The following is an 18,291-nucleotide window of genomic DNA, read 5'->3' as shown; positions in this document are numbered from 1 at the left end:
ATGAAGAAATCCAGATGAAGTGCCCTGCGGTCTCCCCTAAAGTGGGTGACCGGAGGACAGTTTGGGGAGCAGACAAAAATACATTGATCATGTTTAACGGTTAGTCAGTTCCTTGTGTGTTCATTTCATTGTTCATGCCAAGTTGATACCTTTAAATAATCATATTGGTTCAGTGTTAGCAGCGCCCCTTCGATAGCTCAGTTGGTAGAGCGGAGGACTGTAGTGGATACATGGGAATCCTTAGGTCACTGGTTCAATTCCGGTTCGAAGGAGGTTGGATTTTTTGTGTTGCGGGACGTCTTTTTTAGACCGATATATTTTCTTATCCGTGGATCTATTTACCATTACAATTACATTAAATTATATTTATAATTAAAGTTATATGGACTTGAATTAGCTCGATAGATTACTTAAATGTTAAGCTTGGCTCCAATGCAACGTATGTCATACACGTTTACACTTTACATGTTTTACACCAGTACAGTTGAATACAAGTTTGTAGTCGTCTATGCATACATTTCAATTTAGAGACAATATAATTTACGTTTATCTTCCAGACATCTAAAACGCAGGCCACGTTCTTTAATTTAGTAAATATTTATTCTTCAATCGGGAGCATATTGTCAGTGCGGGGGATTAGCTCAAATGGTAGAGCGCTCGCTTAGCATGCGAGAAGTAGCGGGATCGATGCCCGCATCCTCCAGTCTTTTAATGTAAATATGATTATTTTGAGTACTTCGAGTTAAAGGGGAAATGAAGCGACGAGAACTGTCACCATTTTTTGGTTGCTTTTTCATTTTTGGAAATACATGGATTTTCATTAAACCTGAAATTCAAGTAGTTTCACTGGAAAATGACATATTGATAACCACAGACATCTTATATGTCTATTATAATTAATGCAACTTGTTTGTGCTTTATTCTGAATAACGGGTCATATTTCCGAATTTATTTTATAAAGATAAATTTAAATATTTAACTAGTGCTATAGACATCTGTTTTATTTGACTGCTTCATTTCCACATTTCATTTCCTTAATTTCCATAAATATCTTTGATCCATCGTAGAAGCAACAGCAACATTCAGGAAAGTATAACAGAAAGCTAAATGGTCACAAACAAGGAAATGTGTGATGTGACAGAAGATGCAGTGGAACTTGTTGCATATTTATTATGTCAATGGTACCGTTTTTATGTTAACAAAGTTGAAAATACTAATTTTTTTTCTACGTTCTGCAGAAGATGCTCCGCCTGCAGAATAGCAACATGGGTAGAAAGCATGTGAAGCGAAAAATACTTAGCTGATCCAGTCAGCTGTGCGTGATGTTTTATCCAAAAAAACATATCTTACCTGTATTGAGAAATGGATGAAATCTGCGAAACAACGTGATTGGTTAAAAGTAAGCCCCAGGGAAGAAACATGATTGGTTAAGGTTGGGCTTGGGCTTACTTTGGCGAAATTGACAAGATTGAAAAAAAAATTGACAAAAATTGACAAGCGCAAGCGAGAAGTAGCGGGATTGATGCCCGCATCCTCCAGTCTTTTAATTGAAATATGATTATTTTGAGTCTTTACTTCGAATATATCTAATATATATAAATATATATATAAATATCTAATATATATAAATATCTTTGATCCATCGTAGAAGCAACAGCAACATTCAGGTAAATGGTCACAAACAAGGAAAAAAACGGCTGTGGGCGATGTGACAGAAGATGCAGTGGAACTTGTTGCATATTTATTATGTCAATGGTACAGTTTTTATGTTAACAAAGTTGAATATACTATTTTTTTTTTCCAATTAATAGCAGGAAAGAATCATTCCAAATAAATGGCAAAAAAAATAATTCTTGCTGGATTTCTCCCAGAATGGTCTCCTTTACGTTGACTATTTTGTCACGTTCTGCAGAAGATGCTCCGCCTGCAGAATAGCAACATGGGTAGAAAGCATGTGGAGCGAAAAATACTTAGCTGATCCAGTCAGCTGTGCGTGATGTTTCGTCCTTACACTTGGCGTTTTATACTGAAAGGCATCATCCCTTATATTCTTATGCAAGTTTAGGTTTATGGTTGACCAAACCCATTTGTAGGCATATCTAGCTACACATGAATAACTAAATGAATACATACGCATGTAAGCTGTGTCCCAAAGACCACGACTGTATACTGGGACCTCCTAGGACAGTGCTACCAAGGACCCCCACTAAGAGGCTGCAGCTTCTTTCTATATTCAATTAAAGGACAACCAGCTATGTTTATCTATGTGTTCAATTCAGTGAATGCTGTTGACCCGGGCCTTCATCCATCTCTATTCCCTGAGCCGATGGCGGAGAGGGAGAAGGGAACCGGTCTTAACAATGTTCAGAATGTCATATGTTTTAATATGACGGTTATATGAATCACCAAACATTGTTATTTTGTGATGTCTGTGGTCTGTGGTGCTGTCCCTGTCCCTTCACATTTCTCTATTTCTCTCTTCATGTAGTCTGCATCTCTACTTATTTCCGTGTCCTTACACGACACAAAGGTGGGATAATCCGCAAGCCAATATTGGATTTTGCTCTCTTAGGTTCTATGCCTCTGGTTCTATCCACTTGCCTGCCTTTGCCGTTGCATTAACAAAAACGACGACGCGTGAACGTGAGACGCACCAGGTAGTCGATGGGGTCCTCTGGTTTCTGAGCGCAGCAGTCGAGCATGGCCTGGCTGAGGGAGGGCATGACGTGCTTCATCAGGTAGTTCCTCAAGGGCAGCGAGCGCGCCTCCATCAGCTCACTCTCTTGTTTCTTCACCTCCTCCCGGTTCCTCTTCTGAGGAGCAACCCCCCCCCGTAGGACATGGGTCACTTTAGGCTGAGAAGACCTGGCCACGGGGTATAACTGAGCAGTGTCGGATCCTGACGTAATGGCAGAAAGGGCTTTCACGTAGGTCCTGCTGGGCATTGTTTTAAAGGTCCCATGACGTGCCACCAGGTGTGGTGTGATTAGCCGTTACAAGCCGTTTAGAAAATCTGCCCCTTATGACACTTGTCATATGTCATAAGGGGTAGTCTTCTTGAAATATTTGCCACACATTTTATTTCAATGTATATAGGTGGTGGTGGAGTTTGTTATATTATGCTCAGACAATATACCGGTAGCAAATAATGACAATTGGATCAGAGTTCTCAATTAGACTTGAAATGATCGTGTTGTATCGTGTATGTCTGCATGAACACACTGTGTCTAGGGGGTGGCATTGAGTTACAGTCCTAGCAAAACAGTTGGAGAAACGCTCTCTGCCTGTTTCGTTGTTTCAGAACAAGCTTTCATTGGTTCAAAACACTACCTTCTCATTGGTTCAGAACACTACCTTCTCATTGGTTCAGAACGCTCTCCCTTCTCATTGGTGCAGACTCTTCTCTGTGCTTACCCACTCCTCGTGCTTTCGGGCCATCTCGCCCAGCTCCACCTCGTCTCTCCGCCTCTTCTCCGCGGCCCTCAGGGCCTGCGCCTGGAGCTGCGCTGCCGCCAGGCGGCGGGCCTTCTCCGCCCGCTCCGCCTCGCTGGGGCCGTAGTTCTTAGGCTCGCCCACCGCCTCCGTTATCTTCTTCAGCACCGCCTCGCTCTCGGGGTCATCAGGGGTCACCTCTGGTTAACAGTTACATCAGGTCCAATCTTTGAGTTCTGTTTTTTTTTTTTTGTATAAAATACATGATAATCCTACAAATTTTATAGCAGATTTAGTTTTTTATTCATTCATGGATTTTCGTTTTTCATAGATTAAATCCAGGCTGGCATTTCCTTAACTCACAAACGATCTGTTGTGTTGAATGCAAATGCATAAACAACAACAACAAATTCGGTATAACGTCAAAAGAACGGAAAGCGATATTTGTCTCACAGAATTCACCTCATCCATTCCCACTTCATATTGCCCATCTGCTGGCCCTCACCAATGTGCTCCGGGTGGATCTCCAGTTCGTCAAAGTAGTCCCAGAGGGTTTCCTCCAGGCCGGTGGCCAGCCGGTACTGGGCCAGGCGGGGCACGAACAACTCCAGAGTGTAGCCCTTCTCCTCGGCCACGCTCTGCGGCAGACACTGCGCTCTCTCCGTCAGGAACGCGTCCGATGCGTTCAGGACAAAAACGTGTTCTGTGAAAACAGGTGGAAAAAGGTGAGCTGTGGGTAACGCGCTGTGTGTGTGAGTGTGTGTGTGTGTGTGTGTGTGTGTGTGTGTATGTGTGTGTGTGTGTGTGTGTGTGTGTGGCTTTGAAGGAAAGGCAGACATCTTGATAAATGCATAATGTGTTGAGAACACCTGAAACACATAATCCTCATATAACCACCAATCAGGTGGTTATATGATCTGAAGTGAATGTTTCACCATAGCATTCTCTACAACCAAAGAAAGTGCTCCATGTGAACACAGGCATCGGATCATTGACACGTGTTTGGCAACAAGGCCTTGTGACATTCTGTCTATCTGAGCCTGTGCCCCTCTCCCATCAGGTGGATACGATTATGTAAGGGATAATGTATAGAACGCCGGTCATTATCAGGCGGGAAATAAGCTTATTTCCCATTAATGACCGGCGACGTTCTATACATTATCCCGCTTATTACACGGCTACTTGCCAAAACTAAAAAATAACTTCACACAGTGTGTCTTTTTACGAATTATTTGTTACCAGCATTCGTAGTGTTGATCAGCAGAGAAATAGTCCGCCAAAGACGTTGACGTCGCTTAGCAACCGAGTATGCTTGGGTTGATAAGTTGGAGTGATACGAAAGACGTGAAAAAAATCCACTTTCCTTGACAGCGGTCATTATATTCTTAGCAACATTATTGAAAAATAATTCACCACCAGAAGTCTGGAAGGCCCATGCAAGTGAACGGAGCGTTCCACAGCATTGAGAAGAGCCGTGTAATAAACAGTTATAAACTAAGCTCATAGAGTATACATACTCCAGGGAGAAGATGTATATGCATGTGTCTGAGCAAGCTATAGGCGAGAGGGGATGTTAGTCAACCTGGGGTGATTCTCTTGTTGAACGCAGGCACATTAGAGTTCCCCTCTTCTCTGTCGGAGTCCTCATCTGGACAGGATCGAAAATACAATCAGACATGGACTAGAATTAGATGGAGTAGATACGACCTCACTGTAAGAAAAACATATACATGTTGATTTATCACTTAGAACCTACCAAGGAAGATCATCTTGGCTTGCTCATAGGTCTCAGGGAAGCCGTCCAACACGAACCCTTGATGGGCACACGGCTTGGAGTTTAACTTTTCTTGTAAAATTGGGGACAAGAGGTGGTCAGCCAATCGACCTACAGGGAGAAAGTGGAAATGAGTTTGTTTCAGCATTAACCATACGTTTGTGTCGCGTGTCAAATGCTTCCTTCGGCTGTTTCTTTTGCACTGGACAGCTGACCTTGTCCTATCTCCATGCTCTCCTGAATGGCCTCCAGTTGGTCCTGTGCCCCCGCCTGCATCTCTTCAATGCTTTCAGGCTGGTCAACACCACGCAATATCTCCTCCTTCAGTACACAAGGCACGATTTGGGCTATTTTGTTTCAAGTTTAAAATACAGGTTGAATGAGAATGGATGTGTCATACGTGGTAATATGTAGCAATTTAGCTAATGCACTTTTTATTGTTATTATTAATGATGATTAAGAATTATTATTAGAAATGATGATAATAATTTTCCTTCATAGACCTATATTTGTATTCACTGTTATGAGGCTCTGGATAAAATGGTGTCCTAATGAAAAATGAATAGCAGTGGTAGTGGTAGTAGTATAGTATTAGTATATATATATATAGTGTATATATACACACTTCAGCTGCAGCCTTACGTTTGCACTAGAGGGAGGAGTCAATCCCCTGTTACTTGTGTAACCGACACAGGTGTGTCTAATGACGTTACCGATGGGCACTGGCAGGCTTCCGACCATGATGACCTTCACGATCTACACCCGTTCTCCTCCCTACTCTGCACCTCAGTGATGAAGGCCTAAACCCAACCTGAGTCCAACCTACAAGTTGCTGGATCTTCTCCGTGACGACCTGGTCCACCCTGATGTGGTGCAGCTTGTAGTGGTCGCACAGCTTCTGCCCGACGGTGCTTTTACCCACGGCTGGAGGTCCAGTGATGAAGATTCGAATTGGCTACAGAAATAAAAATGACATTAAAGTTGGGTGAATGATTCAGGGACGTGTTCCAGATTTTCGTTTTTACCATGGCAGCCTTAAAACCAATACCTCAAAGGAACATCAAACTTAACTGCGAGTGAATAGGAAAAAATATTCTGTGTGTACATTTTCTCGTGTGTATGTTTGAGGAGGGATAATTGATGGCTACAGTGGCAATGCAAACTACCATAACACCTGTCAAATAGAGAGAGGAAGGGCTCTAGGTTAAGGGGAATGTATACAAATGCCTTTGCCCTTTATCAGTATCAATGTCTGTGAAATGTTTACATTATTTGTATATCATTTTAGATTTATCATCCCGGTTAATATTTCCATGACGGTTTGTCATTTCCATGTCGGTTTGTGTGTGCTCAGTTACTTCTACAAGTAAGTGGTCACACATTGCTAAGGCCCCTCACTAAAGCTGGTCCTATGAATGGCACTAGCTAGGGTACTGTAATGTTGGGCAGGAAAATACAATTAGATCACTTTCAAAGACTTTCAAAGTAGCTTATTGAACCCCCGCTATACATCGAGGTACAGGTGTCAGTGAGCGCTCACCACTAGCTGCCTGAAGTGCTTGTACTCGTTCACAATGCGCTCCATGTTCTCCACCATGCCGCTCTCAGACGTCCATTGGATGCTGAAGAGGTCCTTCAGCAGGGGGGCCTCCATCGCCAGGTCCACGCTAAGGCACTCCAGCTCCTCTGGCTAGACACATGTGTGTGTGTGTGTGAGGGGGCTCTGATTACTTACATAATGTCCTCACAGACAGGCCAGTGTTTTTATGTATTGGAATATCATTAGTGCAGATTTTGACGAGTTCATTGTTTCTGATGAGTTGCAGTAGATATTGTAATCTGGGAAATCTGACCGGTTGTGTCGGATGTGATTGCGGTTTTGATTGAGTCTCATGGTTCTCATGTTCCTTTGACCAGTAGAATGAGAACCATAAGACTCAATCAAATCTCAATCTAATCAAAACAAAGAGGGGAAAGCCAAAAATGCTGACGGCAGCTTTTAAAAACATTTGAGAAAAACATTTGAAATAAAACCAAAAAATGTAACCGTACTGCAATTATTATAATATTTTTAAGGGATTCAACCTGGACTTACCTCTAAGGCACGCATGAGTATGGCTTCCTCTTTGGGTAGCCTTTTGATTTTGCCTGGCCCAAGCGTCTCACTGATCATCTGTAGGGATAAGGGTTCACATATGAGCGTTTTCTCTTTTCTTTTCCCCATTGAGCACGGCCACATATTGCCAGTATGCTTGTTTATTGGTATTTAAAGAGGTTCACCGTGACAATTTCTTCCAGTGAGTTATTTGAGTCATCCACAGCCAGGATGTAGTGGCTCTTTGGTTTGTGGTCAATGATGTTTTGAATCACACTGTTTATAAAAGATGTTCATATGTTTATAAAAATATGTTTGACATTATGATGCAAACGTGTAATGTGGATTCTAAGAAGGAAAGCAATACATATCACCTTGCAAGGTCGTTTATATGTATCGTGGGAACTAGGTTGAGGCCGGGGCCAAAGAGTGGCAATTCATCAAGCGGCATGGACCAACACGCCTATCAAAAAAAGAATAATAAGACATTAAGATTATGAATAATGGTTACAAGCAATGGTCATAACTGACAATGGAGTTTTTCAAAGTAAAGTGCTACCTTGAAGAAGTAATGGAAGATGTTCTCTCCTCTGCCATACTGAAGGCCGCTGGCTACTACGTATCCGCTGAGCTTCGACTTCTTCTGCAAAGTGAAACTAAGATGATTGGACACTGAGAGCACCGATGCTGATTGTAATTGGTTCCAATTGAAACGCTCCACAAAGATGGAATACCGTTCTTCTGTATCTTTTGAAGACTATACAAAGCACTCTAATTGAGTAGTACATTGGCAATGTCAATATATACATGTGATAAATATAAATTGGATCATACTCAACACTTCCATCCATTTTGTAAATCACCCAGAATTAATTGTTGTATTTCACAGCATTTCAGGGCAACACTAGATTGATTTGGGCTACCAAGGACTCATCCTATTGCTGGTTTACATGAGCCGTGAACCGCCTCTACAAGTGCCTTCTTCCCTTACTTACTTCCCTGCCCAGTTTGAGCACCAGCTTCTCCAGGGTGTTGTGATCTTTGAAGCTGGGGTGTGGCCTTCTCCTACGGTAGTCTTCATCCACTAGATTGGCGTCCGGATCGTCCTATGAAGAAGAGACGTACTACACTATACTATATCCATGTAGATGACCATAATCTATGTAGACTTTATGCAACTCTTTAAAGCACACTTCAGGCATGAACTCTGACCTTGTGCGGCTTGGTCGAGCCCCATGTCATCACCGGTGACACTAGGATGAACAATTTCTGGGCCTGGAAGCTCTCCATCTGTCTGTGCAGTTCTGTTGTTGAGGTGAATATGGTTATAGATTTCCTGATTATTAGTAAGGCTGTGTTTGATTGGTTCACCTGTTCCCTCATTGCTTAAACCCTATATAGCGTATGCTTATGCAGCACACTATTTGGGGAACAATTAAAGCAGGTCGTAAGGGGGAGTTAGACAATAATTGTGTGCCGGATATTGAATGCTTATCTAGAACTATAGTTGTTTGCATAATTAACCTGTAGGCCTACCTGTCGACCTACTATTGAATGAGTCAACTTAAAATGAAAACTGCTATGCAAGGAAATAAATGTACATCAGCCCCTTTAATACATCCATCCAGGTCAGTTGTACACTTTGACGGTGTATTATGGGTAAAGTAGTGAAATAGGGAAACAGAGTCGTACACTCAAATTGTGTACTGCACTGCAAAATGGTGACGCACAAGTTAATATCTCAATAATTGTACATTCTCTTTCACTTGATCCACTTAAACACTTTAATTTAACGTCCCCATGCCTGTTATTGCCCAGGTGGCCTCGTCCACTTGGTCCCTGGTTGCGGTCTCTGAGATGTTGTACACCACCACGTCACACTGTAGGAGCTGTCCCAGCAGCTCGGCGCGACTTGCTGACTATCACACACACACACACACACACACACACGCACACGCACACACACACACACACACACACACACACACACACACACACACACACACACACACACACGCCGTCATCAGCATCTTATAATAGCACGGAGAGCCAATACGAAGACAACTGTTTCTTTGTTCCTTTGATACTTACGGTATATGCATGTTGGAGAAAGCTTAACTCCTCCTTACTGGAGGCGGATACGGTTCCCACTATTTTGAAGGTCCCGGCGGCTGTCCGCCCGTCGGAGGCCGGGGTGGAAGGCTGCTCCTCGGCCTCCTCGACCTCCTCGGAGGACTCGCCCGCCTCGCCGGCCACGCAGGTGGCCAGGTGCTGTCGGGTGGTAGTGCAGAGTTAACCGAGTGTCACTGCGACTTAAAGTAGGCAATACGTGTCTGAAATGACGCTAATCAATGGCTTGGGTGATTACCTTAGCGATAAACTTTGACGAATATTTGTCAACGTTGTTGATAAAAAGTAGTTGGGACGAAACTTGCTCAGTTTTCTCCTCCATTTTTGTTCTTGTTGCTAAGACCCTAGACGACGCTAAGCGGTTGCTAACGTCACTTCAGCCAATCAGATGGTCTGGATCTGGACTCGTCCAAACGGCAGTTGCATCAATTTTACAATTTTACAACTGCTTAAAACAATATAAAACTATTAAGAAATGTGTTACCCAGCCACAATTATACTACACTACCCAATGCATACCAGTATGTTAATGCAATATACATGTATTATGGAACAGGCTGCCTCACATCACATTTACTGCAACTTTTCTTCAACATTACAGTAGACTGGTTATTGTAGACATCTGTTATTGTCGACGTCTGTCTGTGTGTGTGTGTGTCCGTCTGTCTCACACACACACACACACACACACACACACACACACACACACACACACACACACACACACACACAGTCACCATCCCTGTCACCAGTACAACACACAGACGCAGACACACACAGTCTTCTGTTACTTGTAAAGTGTCCAATGATAAACAAAACCATTGACCCATCGACTGTTAAAAAACATTTGTTGCCAGCAGCTGCAGTGTGTGTGTGTGTGTGTGTGTGTGTGTGTGTGTGTGTGTAGGTGTGTGTGTGTGTGTGTGTGTGTGTGTGTGTGTGTGTGTGTGTGTGTGTGTGTGTGTGTGTGCGTGTCTGTCTGTGTGTGAGAGAGAGACAGTGAGATAGAGTAAGAGACAGAGAGAGAGAGGAAGAGAGCATGTGTGTTGGTGGAGTGCAGCTGTCATAGATAGACACCGACAAATCTTGTGCTTCTTACACGCCCTTATAAGGCCACAAATAAACGTAAACCCGAGACTGCCAAACAAACACAATCAGCTTATCCTGATAGATACTGGGATAGTGATAACGAGTTAAAAAGGGGGATGGAGTGTGGGTGACATCCTAAAATGTCTCATGTGACTTCAAGTTTCTCAAGTTACTGTTGACAAAACACAGCACATACTTTTAATATCTCTTCACTATCCTCTTTGCTGTCTCTCACAGCGTGCCCTGCCCTTTCACACATTTCATCCTCACCGTCAGGGGGAGAGAGTGGAAAGAGGAATAGTTAAATAGTTAAACTAAACTAACTCGACTGTAAATATACATGGGAAAAAAGAAAAACCCAAGTTACCAAAGAAACAATGAGAAGGGACAAATGTCAAGTATCTCCCCTCCAGGATGAGAGTTACATATGGAATAACATTACATATAATTATAACAAATCAATCCAGGCCACATTAAAATTGAGTTATAACTCAATTCTTCTTCTTTCTATTAATTATATAAATTCAAAATGGAATATTGCCATTAGTCTCAATATATTTACATAACAATATATTAACCATCAACCATGTCTATGAAATGGCTTGGACGACATGTAAAGGCCAAAATAGGCAAGTAGGTTAGTAGTTTTCCCTCCTGGGGGGTTGGGGAGGGGGGGAGGGGGGGGGGGGGGGGTATAGTTCTGGCTTCATCTCAATTCAAAAAACGTCCAAACATAAGAAGACGCTCTGAAGCTTCCTGGTGGAGACGTCTGGGAAGAGTCGGCCAATCGGAGAGCCCCCCCCCACCTCCCCCCTTTGAGAACCAGATCCTACAGCCAGCGGTCTGCAGATCCCAAGCACCTGTCACACACACACACGCACACACACACACACACACACACACACACACACACGCACACACACACACACACACACACTGTACAAACACACATCCACACGGCATTTCCCTACAAGGAGAGAGGACAGCCAATCAGGGCTCAGCACTTTTGTGACGGAGGCAGCAGACGAGGCTGTCCCCTGGAATCTGGCCCCGGCAGAGGGTCTGGGATTGTCTACCCCTGGCCCCCCCTCCCTACACGCACACACACACACACACACACGCACGCACGCGCACACACACACACACACACACACACACACACACACACACACACACACACGCACACACATACACACACGCACACACACACACACACACGCACACACACACACACACACACACACACACCACCTTCCTATCTCATTATGTGTGGCATGCTCTCGTCATATCTCTCAAACTGACACATGCCGTTACAGGCACCCACCCCCCTCTCTCACCTACTCTCCGCGGCTTGTATGGCTTCTACGAAGGGACCCGGCAGGCCTCCTTAATTAACCCCCCCCCATCCCCCCCCGCCCACCCCCCATACCACCGTTTGAGCGTCTGGGTAACGTTAGCGATGTCTTTCACGCCATGTGTAGTGGGGAGAGAAGAATGGCCATCGGATCACCCAGAACAACTGCCCCCGGCTGGGGGAGAACGCCAGCAACAACACTGATGACTGGATCAAGTTATATCAAGTTTTGCCCCAAAATCAATCCTCTGCACTTTCCACGACCTGTGCAGAAAGAACATGGATCTTTAGAATCCTCAGATATGCCATTCAAACCTCTGACAATTGAATCAATCACCTGTGCGTCCATTTCCTTCATCAATTCCCCCCCCCCCCCTGCCACTTCAGACTCATCCTCTGCACGGCGTCACCAGCACCAGAGATGGAGGGGTTCTCTCAGCATCCAAGCTCCCCCATACCTCCCCTAACATGGGAGGACTTTCTTTCCTTTCTTTTGGTTACCTCACCATTCCACCGAGCACCTCTTATTTGGGCTTGCATGTGAACTCCTGGGCCCACCCACTGTACCTCCCCCCCCCCCCTCCCACCACCACCCACACAAACACACCCACCCCACCCACCCACCCAGCCACCCACCCACCCACCCACCCACCTTCCCACCAGCCCATGGGACGGGTCAGGGCATATTTAAGGAGCTCCCTGCTTCCAGTGGCGTTGTCCCAGTTGAAACTCTGGTCTTGCTGTACAACTTGGTGAGTCTCTCCTACTCTTCTCTTTTCTCTCCGTGGCCTTTCAGGGTGTCTGTGTAAGACTGCTTTGCTCGTGAGCTCAGATTCTTCTTGCTTATTTGAGATCTACTTGTGGGAGGAAACAGGAGCCAATGGCTACAGATTATAATACTGGTCTCAAGTGTGTAAGTGTATGTGTGTGTGTGTGCGTGTGTGGGTGTGGATTGACCCCTGGATTGACTTCTTTGAATTGCTTTGATTGACTTCCTCAGCTACTTCCTATTTATCGGCGGATGTTCATTGAGAGGTCGCCAGCACAGGAAGCGCCGGGTGACTTGTTTGACATGAAGGAGAGGGAGAGGATGAAGATATGGGGGAGTTGAGGGGATGATAGGAGAAGGCATTAAAAACCATGAGAGAAAAAGGAAAGGTGTTTGGCTTTGTATGAGACTTCTAAAAAGGAGGGCTCTGGATTTGATGGATAGATATACGGGGTGTCTTCCTTGTCGATGGCCCGGCTTGAAGCACTTAGGGCGGGCTGGGCGTGCCGCAGTGAGAGGGGGAGATTAAAAGAGGCAGACCTAGTGTAGAATGTGGCACGAAGGATTTATTTCTCAAAAGGATTCATTTTGTCACGTTTCCTAGAATCCTCCATGAAGCAACGGTATAGAAATTAATAATCCAATAGGTGTGTGTGTGTGTGTATGTGTGTGTTGTTTCTGTGTGTGTGTGTGTGTGTGTGTAGGGGGCAGGGGGTGGTAGTGGGTGATGCTGATGGTTTGGGATGCCAGAGCCACTCCGACTGGAGGGATGTTGTGGCATATGCTGGGGGGGGGTTTTAGAAACACAGAGAGTCACTGTGAGGTAGGACAGCTGAACCCCCCCCCACCACCACCACCCCTCTGCCACTTGTCAACAGACGCGCAGGCGGCTCAGCTGTTAACCCGCTGAGGCTCAGACCTGGGGTGATAACTGGAATGACAGGACAAGGGTCTGCCACTCCTAAAATAGCACTGTGTGAGAGTGTGTGTGTATGTGTGTAGTGTGTGTGTGGGAGGGGCGGGGGTGTGTGTGTGTGTGTGTGTGTCTTTTTTTACTGTTTTATGGTTCTCAGAGTGACTTGGAGAAGATAAAGTCAACCTGCTGTGAATACTTTATCTGAGTAATAAGTATATTTTCCGTAATATAACCGGAACTTGCACCCTTTAGCATCCATAACCATAACATAGAAAAGGAGAACGACAAAAAACATAGAAACTTAAGTTGATTTAGATCAAAAATGAATGAATGAATTCCACACAACATGAAATAGAAAGTTCAAAGTAGTCCTCCGCTCTGTGTTCACAGTAAACAGGCCCGCCCAGAACCCAGAACCAAACATGTGTGACGACGATGAGACCACCGCCCTCGTGTGCGACAACGGCTCCGGCCTGGTGAAGGCTGGGTTCGCCGGTGATGACGCCCCCCGCGCCGTCTTCCCCTCCATCGTCGGACGCCCCCGTCACCAGGTGAGCCGCCCCCCCTGACGCTAGACAGACAGTTATGAAGGGATAGAGCCGTCCATGTTTGTAGTTCTAGAGATCTATGTATCGATGTTGGGATAGATGGATAGATCAGTCCACCAGCCTACCCGGTGGACTGTGGCAAATGTTTCTTATCTATCCATCATACATCAAGGTGGACACGCCGACTATTGTCACTAGGGCACAGGGAAAGGCAGATTTTCAAACGGCTTGCAATGGCTAATCACACTCACACCTGGTGGCATGATATCACCCCTTTAAACCTTCCTTTTGGAGAAGAGAGAAGGGTTTTAGTTTTTGTTAGTTTCAGTGGTCGGCTATTTTGACCATTACGTCGAGGGTCTGTTTTGTTTGAACTTGTATCACGACGTCTGGCCATCATAAACACGTCACACTATCATGACTCTTTCCTATCAAATACAAATATCAACTTAAAAAGTCAACAATGTCCTAGACTATTCTACAAAAAACACACAGCTCCTTAACGGCTGAGGTTGAAGTGCATGGATCCAGGGGTGCAGAACACCCAGTATTACTCCTCCGTCCGTCCTCTAACACAGGCTGCTGGCTTCTTTCCCAGGGTGTGATGGTGGGCATGGGGCAGAAGGACTCCTACGTGGGCGACGAGGCCCAGAGCAAGAGGGGTATCCTGACCCTCAAGTACCCCATCGAGCACGGCATCATCACCAACTGGGACGACATGGAGAAGGTAAACGGCAGTTTACACAGACACAGTGTAGTCATGTATACATACAAACTCACGATCACGTATGGCTCAATGTCTCATATGCAATATAGTTACTCACAGGGCCGAGTATGAATGACAATCAACCGTGACCCTGATCCCAAAGCCTTTGAATGAGCAAGGGAAATCAACTCATGAAGAAAATGAGAATTGATGGGTGTGGAATCATGAGATGAAAATAAAACAAGGCACGGAAAAGCTACAATGTAGCCATGACAAAAAAACCTGCATTAAATCACAGATGGTATAGTAAGACATATATATATGGACATACATATATGTGGGTACAGCAACAATCCGAGGCGAGGTTTGAACTTGAATAACGTCTAGGTTATTTAGAACGGTGAAACGAGTGAATGGGTGGAACGTGTCATCCTCACCTCCTCGCCGTCCCGTCTGCAGATCTGGCACCACACCTTCTACAACGAGCTGCGCGTGGCGCCCGAGGAGCACCCCACCCTGCTGACAGAGGCCCCCCTCAACCCCAAGGCCAACAGGGAGAAGATGACCCAGATCATGTTTGAGACCTTCAACGTGCCCGCCATGTACGTGGCCATCCAGGCCGTGCTGTCCCTGTACGCCTCCGGCCGTACCACCGGTGAGTCTGTCTCTCTCTGTCTGTGTGTGTGTGAGTCTCTCTCTCTCTATGTCTGTGTGTCTCTGTCTCTCTGTATGTGTGTGTCTCTCTCTCTCTATGTCTGTGTGTGTCTCTCTCTCTCTCTGTCTGTCTCTCGCTCTCTCTCATTGGCTCTGTCTCTCTCTGTCTGTGTGTGTCTCTCTCTCTCTCTGTCTCTGTGTGTCTCTCTCTCTGTTTCTGTGTGTGTCTCTCTCTCTCTGTCTCTGTGTGTCTCTCTCTCTATGTTTCTGTGTCTCTCTCTCTCTATGTCTCTGTGTGTCCCTTGCTGTTGTTCTCTCTCGTTCAATCTTGTAGACATTTCCAAAAAGAGACAACCTCTAACTCGCTTTCTTTCTACACGGCAAACAAGATACTCTTGTGTAGGCTTAAACTATATCAATCTGCGTATGCAGTTTAATAAAACAGTGTTGTGTTTCGTTTCTGGGGTGCTCCAGGTATTGTGCTGGACTCTGGTGACGGTGTGACCCACAACGTGCCCATCTATGAGGGCTACGCTCTGCCCCACGCCATCATGCGTCTGGACCTGGCTGGACGTGACCTCACCGACTACCTGATGAAGATCCTGACGGAGCGCGGCTACTCCTTCGTGACCACCGGTACGCATCACTACCGGCGCTTTGTTGCGATTCACCGGAAAACGGCAATGAACCAGTGCCGTCATATTATGTTCCTATTCATAGGCCTAATCTTTTAAATAGCACTATTTTTAACGAGATTAGTGTCGAAGGATTACAAGTTATTTGACATGATATATGATATGACATGATGGTGTATATACTTGATATACTTACAAAGGCAAAGAGGCACACATATTGTGCCACTAATTGACTAGTAAGGGTTTATTTGAGTTGAATAGTAAAAGGCACAAGTTATATGACCAACACAGTTATTTGTCCAACACATGGTCTCAAACAGGCCGTACTTTGTAACGGGCCGTGAAATCGGATCTTCTCATCTCAACGTGTCTCCTCCCTCCCTGTGCTTAGCTGAGCGTGAGATCGTGCGTGACATCAAGGAGAAGCTGTGCTACGTAGCGCTGGACTTCGAGAACGAGATGGCGACCGCCGCCTCCTCCTCCTCCCTGGAGAAGAGCTATGAGCTGCCCGACGGACAGGTCATCACCATTGGCAACGAGCGTTTCCGCTGCCCCGAGACCCTCTTCCAGCCCTCCTTCATTGGTGCGTGTGACATTGGCTACATTGGCTCACTCTTGCATCATCATGTGTAATAGAAACAACGTGAAGGATCCAAGGATTTAATAAAGGGGAATCTTATCTGATATTAGCAACTGTATGAGGCTTGTGCCATCTAGTGGTTTATTTGAGACATTTTGCCCCCATTTTTTATTGGTATTGTGATAGGCCTTTAACATAGCCTGGGAACCAGAATAATCAGTTTTCAATAAGTTTTATTTGCTCTGGCATTCGGAATTGGGCTGGCAATGTCACCTAACCCTAACCCTACCTATACTAGGCTAATCACATATATAATGCACTTACCACCTTTAGGTGGGTACCCCCACCTTAAGTGAGACGTTGAGTATAACATCACATCCTTACAAAAATAAAAGGCCAATAGCTCAAGACGACATTTCTCTCTCTCCATCCCAGGCATGGAGTCGGCCGGCATCCATGAGACGGCCTACAACAGCATCATGAAGTGCGACATTGACATCCGCAAGGACCTGTACGCTAACAACGTGCTGTCGGGCGGCACCACCATGTACCCCGGTATCGCTGACCGCATGCAGAAGGAGATCACCGCCCTGGCCCCGTCCACCATGAAGATCAAGGTGAGCTCTCCCCACCGCTGACGCAGTACACTACCCTGCATAACGTGTCCACATGCAAGACACAGCAGCACAGCCAGTAGGCGTACAGGAGGCTCTGGGTGGCTTGTTTACATTTGGGACACTGTGTGAGATGTTATGGTTGTGGGTGTGGTCGAAGAGCCACTATGCATGTGTATTGTATTAACGAATATAAATCACATGTGCGTACGTTATTTGGTCGCTATGATTGACAGAGGCATGACGAAGTGATTCTCTAACAAACCAACTTCCTGTTCCAGATCATCGCTCCCCCGGAGAGGAAGTACTCGGTCTGGATCGGAGGCTCCATCCTGGCCTCCCTGTCCACCTTCCAGCAGATGTGGATCAGCAAGCAGGAGTACGACGAGGCAGGCCCCTCCATCGTCCACAGGAAGTGCTTCTAAGTACTACTACCCATCCCACACTGACCAATCGAAACGCCCAGACCCCGCCGCCGAACCGCATCGACGCTTCTGTTTTTCTCTGTCCGCATTTGTACCGTGTACCTTTACGTTCTGCTGTATATACACACACGCTGTTTTAATAAAAAAATTGCTTGATATAATGTCGTTGTGGACTATTCATTATCCTGAACATTTTGATGAATTGGAAATTACTATTTTATTAAGCCTGGTCTCGGTTGGATTATGGGGTGATTAAATCAGGTTTATTTGTATTTATTTGTATTAAAAACCTTATTAATAAATTATCTTAATAACAACTTCAACATACCTAGATCTCCCTTAATCTCAAATGTAAAATAGGCCACCTTAAAAATGTGTCTCTTGTGGGCCTATAGAAGTACAAAAATAATCAAATTAATTAAATAGGTGGTTCTCTAAAAAACTAATCAAAATTCGTTTTATCGTTTTCAAAGTATATATTGCAAACAAAAACAGCTAGTACTTTCTGAAAACATGATTAGCACATTCATATTGATATTAGAGGAAATGTCCTTCTTGCTCTCTACTCAC

General features: G+C 45.1%; 2 protein-coding genes and 1 non-coding gene across 3 annotated transcripts; 2 read left to right on the top strand and 1 right to left on the bottom strand.

Annotated features, from left to right (window-relative positions):
- The first annotated feature begins 186 nt into the window (after positions 1-186).
- On the top strand, positions 187-272 carry AC3HAE_034391 (transfer RNA tyrosine (anticodon GUA)). Its single transcript is given in 2 exon segments — positions 187-223; positions 237-272. It is a non-coding gene; the product is annotated as a tRNA-Tyr (tRNA).
- Positions 273-1,891: 1,619 nt separating this feature from the next.
- Positions 1,892-9,753, bottom strand: LOC311364305 (adenylate kinase 7-like; the record flags this gene model as incomplete). Its single annotated transcript, XM_084484292.1, has 18 exons — positions 1,892-1,924; positions 2,655-2,813; positions 3,415-3,632; positions 3,938-4,135; positions 5,015-5,080; positions 5,189-5,317; positions 5,422-5,527; positions 6,033-6,161; positions 6,747-6,896; positions 7,302-7,379; positions 7,487-7,577; positions 7,676-7,764; positions 7,861-7,944; positions 8,297-8,407; positions 8,514-8,605; positions 9,106-9,220; positions 9,393-9,572; positions 9,670-9,753. The coding sequence occupies 18 exons, from the start codon at positions 9,751-9,753 to the stop codon at positions 1,892-1,894; spliced, it is 2,112 nt and encodes a 703-aa protein (XP_084340418.1).
- Positions 9,754-12,542: 2,789 nt separating this feature from the next.
- actc1a (actin alpha cardiac muscle 1a) lies at positions 12,543-17,882 on the top strand. Its single transcript, XM_084483959.1, has 8 exons — positions 12,543-12,626; positions 13,950-14,110; positions 14,706-14,834; positions 15,273-15,468; positions 15,942-16,103; positions 16,494-16,685; positions 17,118-17,299; positions 17,578-17,882. The coding sequence occupies exons 2-8, from the start codon at positions 13,982-13,984 to the stop codon at positions 17,719-17,721; spliced, it is 1,134 nt and encodes a 377-aa protein (XP_084340085.1). The 5' UTR covers positions 12,543-12,626; positions 13,950-13,981; the 3' UTR covers positions 17,722-17,882.
- The last annotated feature ends 409 nt before the right edge of the window (positions 17,883-18,291 follow it).

Source organism: Micromesistius poutassou (assembly GCF_964030765.1).
Source record: "Micromesistius poutassou genome assembly, chromosome: 19".
Classification (NCBI taxonomy): Eukaryota; Metazoa; Chordata; class Actinopteri; order Gadiformes; family Gadidae; genus Micromesistius; species Micromesistius poutassou.
Note: the sequence above shows the minus strand (reverse complement) of the source record. Positions and strands in the feature narration are given on the sequence as shown.

Excerpts from the sequence above, each read along its gene's own strand:
- actc1a (XM_084483959.1), top strand. The coding sequence starts at position 13,982 with ATGTGTGACGACGATGAGACCACCGCCCTCGTGTGCGACAACGGCTCC. Across the intron at positions 15,469-15,941 it reads CGCCTCCGGCCGTACCACCG|GTATTGTGCTGGACTCTGGT; the intron begins GTGAGTCTGTCT and ends GGGGTGCTCCAG. Across the intron at positions 17,300-17,577 it reads CGTCCACCATGAAGATCAAG|ATCATCGCTCCCCCGGAGAG; the intron begins GTGAGCTCTCCC and ends TTCCTGTTCCAG.